The sequence below is a fragment of the Coregonus clupeaformis genome, chromosome 20 (genome assembly GCF_020615455.1).
Source record: "Coregonus clupeaformis isolate EN_2021a chromosome 20, ASM2061545v1, whole genome shotgun sequence".
Lineage (NCBI taxonomy): Eukaryota > Metazoa > Chordata > Actinopteri > Salmoniformes > Salmonidae > Coregonus > Coregonus clupeaformis.
In genome coordinates this window covers 3,783,559-3,793,184 of record NC_059211.1, presented here as the reverse complement: position 1 = coordinate 3,793,184, position 9,626 = coordinate 3,783,559, and the positions used below count along the sequence as shown (strand labels likewise).

General features: G+C 42.8%; 1 protein-coding gene across 2 annotated transcripts; it reads left to right on the top strand.

Moving 5' to 3' along the window:
* Positions 1-243: 243 nt before the first annotated feature.
* Positions 244-9,321, top strand: LOC121533286 (B-cell receptor CD22). Of its 2 annotated transcripts, XM_041839100.2 has the most exons (11): positions 244-320; positions 4,785-4,862; positions 5,112-5,456; positions 5,641-5,865; positions 6,068-6,337; positions 6,572-6,832; positions 6,966-7,229; positions 7,409-7,499; positions 7,604-7,658; positions 7,742-7,977; positions 9,195-9,321. In XM_041839100.2, the coding sequence occupies exons 2-11, from the start codon at positions 4,808-4,810 to the stop codon at positions 9,274-9,276; spliced, it is 1,884 nt and encodes a 627-aa protein (XP_041695034.1). In that variant the 5' UTR covers positions 244-320; positions 4,785-4,807; the 3' UTR covers positions 9,277-9,321. The 2 variants fall into 2 exon arrangements, with proteins under 2 accessions (XP_041695034.1, XP_045061196.1); XM_045205261.1 differs by lacking the exon at positions 6,572-6,832.
* The last annotated feature ends 305 nt before the right edge of the window (positions 9,322-9,626 follow it).

Genomic DNA, 9,626 nt, shown 5'->3' with positions numbered 1-9,626 from the left:
TATGGGGATCTTTCTATTATGCTAATTTAATTTCTGTTAACATGGTTCTGTATTAAAGAAAAGTGGAAATGGGGGACATTTTGTCCATTTTAGAAATGTAGGGCTCACTCTAATACAGTAACCTCCATTTTCTGACATGCTGTTCTGGTCCTCATGTATGTTCATGTCTTATAGAGGAAGGAAAGGACAGTTCTGCATCAGCTACTTGTGTCTTGACTACTTTAAATATGTGTCAACCACGAAACTGACAGTTACTAGCAGTCTCCACACTACCAGTAAGTTGACTCACTGTACAGGACCTCTCTCCTTCATTTCACTTTGTAAGTATTGACAATATCTTGAAATAGAGTTTTTAGTTATTTATTTTTAGTCATAAGTCATATTCTTGAGGGTAATGTATCATTTTACTTCTTGTTATGTTTTGAGCTGTGTTTTGGTTGTTACATCAGGGCCAGTATTCATAAAGTGTCTCAGTGTAGGAGTGTGGATCTACATAGGGATGAGATGATTAACCAGGGTAAAAAAGACATAAAAACAAACTTTTGAATCCCTGCTCAGTGTAACTGCTGTGTGTGTGTGTGTGTGAATGACACAGTTGAATTAGCTGAGGGCCCTTTAGGACCAGACTGATAGGGAGTAGGGTTAACATCTATACTGTGTAGGAACAAAAATTTTAACACTGCAGTGTGTGTGTTTGTGGGTGTGTGTGTGCGCCCACCCGTGTGTGTGTGTGTGTGTGTGCGGGGGATTTGTACATTACTAGACATGACCGCCTTGTTGACCTGATATCCAGCGAGTTGAGACAAGTAGTCTCAGCAACAGCACATATGCATAAACATTCTTGTGTAAGGGGAAGCTGGTTTGATGTTGAAGATGATGTGTTTTCCTGTGTGCCAAATATGGCAGATATTGTTGTTGTGGGGGGAGGCTAGGGGGAGGTGCTTATTTTCGAAGTGGGCTGCTCATTTGACGGCTACATGGAGCAGGCCTTTGCAGAGAAGCTGCCTCGGGTGGAGGTGCTAGCTGGTGGCGCTGATATTTGTCAGTCTTGGCCACTCACACAGGCTTGCAGTGTGTGGCCTCCAGATTGCGGGCCTGACGAAAACTAGGGCAAAGCAATTGGCTAGGTACTGCTCTGTTTCAGCTGTCGTGGGCAGCCTAGCTGTTTAGAGAAGTAGGTTATTTCTGTACCCTTGAGAGCCATGCATACAGGGACCTTTGAAATGTTCAATTTGATTGTTGGATTCAAATAAAGTATTTAAAATGTGTGTGACACAGTGGATTTAGCTGAGGGCCCTTTAGGACCAGACTGATAGGGAGTAGGGTTGACATCTATACCAAATAAATATGCAAATAGTCCGGGTAGCCATGATTAGCTGTTCAGGAGTCTTAAGGCTTGGGAGTAGAAGCTGTTTAGAAGCCTCTTGGACCTAGACTTGGCGCTCCGGTACTGCTTGCCGTGCGGTAGCAGAGAGAACAGTCTATGACTAGGGTGGCTGGAGGCTTTGACCATTTTTAGGGCCTTCCTCTGACAACCCCTGGTATAGAGGTCCTGGATGGCAGGAAGCTTGGCCCCAGTGATGTACTGGGCCGTATGCATTACCCTCTGTAGTGCCTTGCGATCGGAGGCCGAGCAGTTGCCATACCAGGTGGTGATGCAACCAGTCAGGATGCTCTCGATGGTGCAGCTGTATAACTTTTTGAGGATCTGAGGACCCATGCCAAATCTTTTCAGTCTCCTGAGGAGGAATAGGCTTTGTCGTGCCATCTTCACGACTGTCTTGGTGTGTTTGGACAATGATAGTTTGTTGGTGATGTGGACACCAAGGAACTTGAAGCTCTCAACCTGTTCCACTACAGCCCCGTCAATGAGAATGGGGGCGTGTTCAGTCCTCTTTTTTTTCCTGTAGTCCACAATCATCTCCTTTGTCTTGATCACGTTGAGGGAGAGGTTGTTGTCTTGGCACCACACGGCCAGGTCTCTGACCTCCTCCCTATAGGCTATCTCATCGTTGTCGGTGATCAGGCCTACCACTGTTGTGTCGTCTGCAAACTTTATGATGGTGTTGGAGTCGTGCCTGGCCATGCAGTAATGGGTGAACAGGGAGTACAGTAGGGGACTGAGCATGCACACCTGAGGGGCCCCTGTGTTGAGGATCAGCATGGCAAATGTGTTGTTACCTACCCTTACCACCTTGGGGCGGCCCGTCAGGAAGTCCAGGATCCAGTTGCAGAGGGAGGTGTTTAGTCCCAGGGTCCTTAGCTTAGTGATGAGCTTTGAGGGCACTATGGTGTTGAACGCTGAGCTGTAATCAATGAATAGCATTCTCACGTAGATGTTCCTATTGTCCAGGTGGGAAAGGGCAGTGTGGAGCGCAATAGAGATTGCATCACTGTGGATCTGTTGAGGCAGTATGCAAATTGGAGTGGGTCTAGGGTTTCTGGGATAATGGTGTTGATGTGAGCCATGACCAGCCTTTCAAAGCACTTCATGGCTACAGATGTGAGTACTATGGGTCAGTAGTCATTTAGGCAGGTTATCTTAGTGTTCTTGGGCACAGGGACTATGGTGGTCTGCTTGAAACATGTTGGTATTACAGGCTCAGTCAGGGACATGTTGAAAATGTCAGTGAAGACACTTGCCAGTTGGTCAGCGCATGCTCGGAGTACACGTCCTGGAAATCCATCTGGCCCTGAGGCCTTGTGAATGTTGACCTGCTTAAACTCACATAATCTACGGAGAGTGTGATCACATAGTAATCTGGAACAGCTGATGCTCTCATGCATGCTTCAGTGTTGCTTGCCTCGAAGCGAGCATAGAAGTGATTTAGCTTGTCTGGTAGGCTTGTGTCACTGTGCAGCTCGCGAATGTGCTTCCCTTTGTAGTCTGTAATAGTTTTCAAGCCCTGCCACATCCAACGAGCGTCGGAGGCGTTGTAGTACGATTCATTCTTAGTCCTGTATTGACTCTTTGCCTGTTTGATGGTTTGTCGGAGGGCATAGCGGGATTTCTTATAAACGTCCGGGTTAGAGTCCTGCTCCTTGAAAGCGGCAGCTCTACCCTTTAGCTCAGTGCGGATGTTGCCTATAATCCATGGCTTCTGGTTGGGATATGTACTTACGGTCACTGTGGGGATGACGTCATCGATGCACTTATTGATGAAGCCAGTGACTGATGTGGTGTACTCCTCAATGCTATCGGAAGAATCCCGGAACATATTCCAGTCTGTGCTAGCAAAACAGTCCTGTAGCTTAGCATCTGCGTCATCTGACCACTTCCTTATTAACCGAGTCACTAGTGCTTCCTGCTTTAGTTTTTGCTTATAAGCAGGAATCAGGAGGATAGAGTTATGGTCAGATTTGCCAAATGGAGGGAGAGCTTTGTACGCATCGCTGTGTGTGGAGTAAAAGTGGTCTAGAGTTTTTTTTTCCTCTGGTTGCACATTTAACATGCTGGTAGAAATTAGGTAAAACAGATTTAAGTTTCCCTGCATTAAAGTCCCCTGCCACTAGGGGCGCTGCCTCTGGATGAGCGTTTTCCTGTTTACTTATGGCCTTATACAGCTCAATTGAGTGCAATCTTAGCGCCAGCATCGGTTTGTGGTGGTAAATAGACAGCTACGAAAAGTATAGGTAAATAGTGTGGTCTACGGCTTATCATGTGATACTCTACCTCAGGCGAGCAAACCCTTGAGACATCCTTAGTATTTGATTTTGTGCACCAGCTATTTTTTACAAATATACACAGACTTGTCTTACCGGAGTCAGCCGTTCTATCCTGCCGATGTAGCGTATATCCCGCCAGCTGTATGTTATCCATGTCGTCGTTCAGCCACGACTCTGTGAAACATAAGATATTAGCGTTTTAATGTCCCATTGGTAGGATAATGTTGATCTTAGGTCGTCCAATTTATTTTCAAATGATTGAACATTGGCTAATAGGATTGATGGAAGAGGTAGTTTTCTCGCCCGCCGTCGGATCCTTACAAGGCACCCCGACCTACGTCCACGATATCTCCGTCTCTTTCTCATGCGAATGATGAGGATTTTGGCCTTGTCGGGTGTCTGTAGAATATCCTTCGCGTCCGACTCGTTGAAGAGTCGTAATGTGTAGGATGTGTGTTTTAACTTTTCTACATCCATAACTACCAGCACTCTAGACTTTGAAACAGACTCCATGGACCTTCACTACATATGCTATATGTGTGTGTGTGTGTGTGTGTGTGTGTGTGTGTTTGTGTGTTTGTGCATGTGCTTGTGAATCACTTGCTGTTTAGCCTCACAGCTTGGGGATAGGAGCTATCATTGAACCTGGTGGTCAGTCTTTAGGCTGCTGTACAGCTTGACGGACCGTAGAGGTTTGAACATTTATCCTCCTTTATTTGGGGTTCTGAGAATAAAACAACTTCAGAACAATCAATGTAGAAATATGTGTTTACAGTACTACAGATCTGTTCAATAAGTGAATGTTGTTGTTGGTGTTGTTGTTGATGTCTTTATTGCATCCATTGGGAAATTGTTTTTGCATCATAGAGCATGTAATCTTAAATAGACAGATGTAGACAGACATGCAACACGTCACACACATTACATACATAGTGCAATATAATTATAGACAGACAGTATTCACATAGACAACCATATAGCACAATACAACACAACACAATATGAGCCTGGTTCATTTTCAGTAATGAGGCCCTGTACCCCATTTACAGCTTATACTTAAATGTATCAGGTGTAGTTATTCACCAGCTATAGAGTGAGTTGTTGTTTACGTTTCTAAGACTGCAGGGTGGGAGACGCAACAATGGCCTTGAGAACAGCAGGAAGTGTGTTGGTGGTCTTTCTCTGGTCTGTAGCAGGTATGGTCTCATTCTTATCTTTTAGTTGATCTGTTTAACAATCTACAGACATTTCTAAAAGGATAAGAATCATAATGTTATTCTGGTGTGTTCTGTTAGGCGTCTCCACTTCACTTAAATAGTTATCTTTCACACCTTACTGAGTGATGCTTATCTGTGGTTTCCATTCACACTCAACTCTACTCTAAGTGTGAGCTAATAGGCCTTGGCTTAATTCTGATACCATTGTGTTGTGTGACTGTGTTATAGTGGTCCTGGGTCAGTATGGCTGGAGTGTGACATACACCCCTCAGAGTATCTGTGCCTTGAAGGGGTCAACAGTGCAGCTGTCCTGCTCTTACAGATATCCCAGTGGTACAGTCACAACAACCTTCGGGTTCACTAAAATGTATGCTGTGGAGAATTATGTGAGTCTGAGTGATGACCCAGACTATAAAGGTCGTGTGACGTACCGTAGTGATAAGAAGAATGTCCACACCCTGACAATCACAGACCTGAGAGAGAGTGACTCAGCTACGTACAAGTTCAGATTTATAACAGATCAGACCGGAGGGAGATATACTGGTGATCCTGGAGTCACTCTGTCTGTCACAGGTACAGTTACATACTTTATACTGCTAGTCTGTTTAATTAATATCTACTGTACATTTAGGTCTAGAAATTAGATTTGTATATATTACATATATTTAAGAATTAAATGTGTTTGAGAATGTCTTGAATCATGTGATTAAACTAGAGAACAGGTGATCCAGGGTTTTAATGTCGTAATCTACTCCAGCTCTGCAGGTGAAGGTGACTCCTTCAAGTTGGCAAAATTGGGTGACACTGACCTGTAGCAACACCTGTCCTCTGACTGACAACCCCAAACCCACCTACATCTGGTACAAGAATGGACACAAAGTAAAGGAGGACTCTTCCAGCTCGTACTCAGACTACTTTAGTGATGCAGACAGTTACTCCTGTACAGTAAAAGGCCATGAGGGTCTCAGCTCTCCTGCAGTGTGTGAGTCCAGTACAATAGTACAGTATTCTACTCAGCAAGTATCATGAACTCAGGCAAAAGAGACATGTCTTACTTTATCAATCATTACAGAACAAAAAGGCTTTTTTTACTCATTGTCTATATTACTTTAAATTATTATAATTATAATTATTATGAAAGTATTGTGACATTATCACTTCCGGACATTCATCTTTTCTATCAGATAAACCAAAGAGCACCTCAGTGTCAGTCAGTCCCTCTGGTGAAATAGTGGAGGGCAGTTCAGTGACTCTGACCTGCAGCAGTGATGCCAACCCACCTGTGCAGAGTTACACCTGGTGGTACAAGAAGAATGGAGGTGGCTATCAGAGTATGACAGGACCACAGCATGTCTTCAATCAAATCCAGTTATCTGACACTGGAGAGTACTACTGTAGGGCCCAGAATGAGATGGGGACAGACAGGTCTACGACCATCAACATGGATGTGAAGTGTGAGTAAAGTACACCTCAGTGTTTGAATGATAAGGTAGCAAAACAATTGTAATTAAATGAAGTAGTCCTAAAGCACAGCATCTCCAAATGTGTATTTGTTAACGTTTTGTGTAAGTTAGAGTTTTAGATAGTTCTCTGACTTAACAGATACTTAATTTTTGACGTGACATTTCATTATACTACTATTGTAAATATACTACTGTCCTACCCATTGACAAATTCTCCTTTACCAGATGGCCCAAAAATCACCTCAATGTCAGTCAGTCACTCTGGTGAAATAGTGGAGGGCAGTTCAGTGACTCTGACCTGCAGCAGTGATGCCAACCCACCTGTGGACAAATACACCTGGTACAAGAATGGAGCTTCACTGACAGGATCTGAAAAGACATACAATTTCACAACCATCAGCTCTGAGGACAGTGGAGAATACTACTGTGAGGCTGACAATAAATATGGACGCCTCAACTCTTCTTATGTGTCTGTGGACGTTCAGTGTTAGTACACCTAACCTCATCTTTTGATCAGAGGATCACATTTGAATTAATATTTCAATCACAAGTCTAAGTTTCACGATGCTCCTCATGTAAAACACTATTTAAAATACTGTTGTTACATATTGTTCACCAGATGGCCCAAAGAACACCTCAGTGTCAGTCAGTCCCTCTGGTGAAATAGTGGAGGGCAGTTCAGTGACTCTGACCTGCAGCAGTGATGCCAACCCACCTGTGGACAAATACACCTGGTATTTTCAAAATAAGACTTTTCAAAATGGATTTGGAAAGATCTACAACATAAGTAACTTCAAGTCTAAGGACAATGGACATTACCACTGTGAGGCCTGGAATGGAAGAGGGTCTAGGAACTCTACAGCTCTGATGATAACTTTACCAGGTGAAGTTTCATCTTCAATATTTCAGTACAAAATTACATTTCAAGCTCATTTTAGTAATTATACGTTGGCATATCCTACTTAGTTTTTTTAAATTATGTATACGTTGAGATTAGATCACTTAACAAATATTTTCAGTTTATAACATGCCAGTACTCGTATCATCCATATTTTCATTTAGGGAAACAAACCTCAGTTATGACTGCATCTGTAGGAATCATAGTTGTTGTTCTGGTTCTCATCCTCTGTCTCTCTGGCTTCATGTGGTTCAGGTGAGTGATCTTTTAAATATTATTTCACTCTAACACTTTTTTACTAACTTAATTAGTTAATTCATTCATTCAATAATAAATTAATTCATTAATGTGCAAACCAGGAAGAAGGCCTCCAAATCCACCTCTGACACAAGAGACACATCAGAGAATGTAGAGGTGAGTCTGTTAGAATCAGATTATTTCTGTTGCTTTGTGGAACATTTCTACTCCTCATGTTGTCTGTCCTCTCACCCCATCAGGGAGACTCTAGTCCAGTGTATGACAACATCTCAGGCTTTGTCATGACCCCTACTGCAGCACAGACAGCTGACACAGACTATCAGGATGACGTTCACTACACCAGCGTCCACTTCTCTCGCTCCAAAAACCAGGAAGTGCCTCTGTACTCCACCGACCAGCTGCCTCAACCCCAGAAACAGGACAAGGATGTCCAGTACGATGCTGTGAAATTCAACAGCCCCAGTGCTGCCACCCGGTGAGCATATTCTTTCATTAAAATAACATAGAACCAACACTAGAACATTGTGAATACACTGCATTAAAGGATAAGTTATATTATTTATAACCAAATGTCTATTTCTGATGTAAATGGCATGTTATAGAAGGGTATAGATACCTTTTTTTTCTCGATTTCACTTGTTTTTGAGAAACTTAACCCAACCAGCAATTAACTTCCTCATCCTCGTTGTGCAGTACAGAGGCTCTGAAATACCATGAACAAATGCTCTAAAAACACCCAAATACGTCCTTTTAGAAACTGAAATGCTCTCAGTATAGTGATGCATGTCTTTAGATTTTGCAGTTGTACACATGAAATTGTGTCATTCCAAAGTTTATCCACAACATTAAATTCAATTTTGCGTGACTCGTGCAGTTTCCCCTGTCCAACTTGTTCCATTCTCCGTGTAGCCTGCTGCTAGAATGGACCAGAGGCATCATTCGAGTCGCAACAACATGGAACATAACGTGAGGATAAAGTTCTGAATGACACAATTTCATATGTAAAAAATTTAAAGACATGCATCACTATAGACTACTTATAGGTTTTGTTTCTTAGAGGATGTTTTGGGGTGTTTTTGGAGCCCACTTACTGCACAACAAGGATGAGGAAGTGAATTGCTGGTTGGGGATAGTTTCTCAAAAATAAGGGAGATCGCAAAAAAATTGCCAATTACCTACAAAGATTTGGTAGTAATTCAGGTAATTCATATCCTGCTGCTTATTGGAGAAGACCATGGGGTCATCAATAAGCAGAACAGTTGAGCCCTAGTGACCACTCATTGTTTATAATAATAATAATAATATAATATGCCATTTAGCAGACGCTTTTATCCAAAGCGACTTACAGTCATGTGTGCATACATTTTTGTGTATGGGTGGTCCCGGGGATCGAACCCACTACCCTGGTGTTACAAGCGCCGTGCTCTACCAGCTGAGCTACAGAGGACCACATGGGATTTCCTTACACTACGAACCCAACAATGGACATCTCAACACAATTACTATGATGTCTATAATGAGAGAGTGATGGTTTTGAGGAACTGTTCAAACTGCATTCCAAATGGAACCCTGTTCCCTATTTAGCGCACTACTATGGACCAGAGCCATTTAGGCCCTAGTGCACTATAAAGAGGATAAGATGGGGTTTTTTGGAACGTAGATTCTGTTTCATTTCTGTTTCTCTCTCTTCAGACGAGCAGCAGCACAAGTGGCTGAGGAGGACTCCTCTGTGATCTACAGTACAGTCAACAAACCCAGAACCAAGAAGACCTGAACACAACAAACCCAGAACCAAGAAGACATGAACACAACAAACCCAGAACCATGAAGACCTGAACACAACAAACCCAGAACCAAGAAGACCTGAACACAACAACCCAGAACCAAGAAGACCTGAACACAACAAACCCAGAACCAAGAAGACCTGAGCACAACAAGTTTGACAAAACCCCTGTATATCTGGAGCTGTAGTCCAACTAAGTGATATAAAAATATATATTAAGATATGCAATTTAGAAAACGCTTTTATCAAAAGCGACATACAATTATGAGGGAATACATTTTTCGTGCCGGTGGCCCCATTGGGAATCGAACCCATGCACCGTGCTCTACCAACAGATTACT

Coding starts and splice junctions, on each gene's coding strand:
- LOC121533286 (XM_041839100.2), top strand. CDS start 4,808: ATGGCCTTGAGAACAGCAGGAAGTGTGTTGGTGGTCTTTCTCTGGTCT. Junction 7,230..7,408: donor TCTGATGATAACTTTACCAG/GTGAAGTTTCAT, acceptor ATTTTCATTTAG/GGAAACAAACCTCAGTTATG. Junction 7,500..7,603: donor TCTGGCTTCATGTGGTTCAG/GTGAGTGATCTT, acceptor TGTGCAAACCAG/GAAGAAGGCCTCCAAATCCA.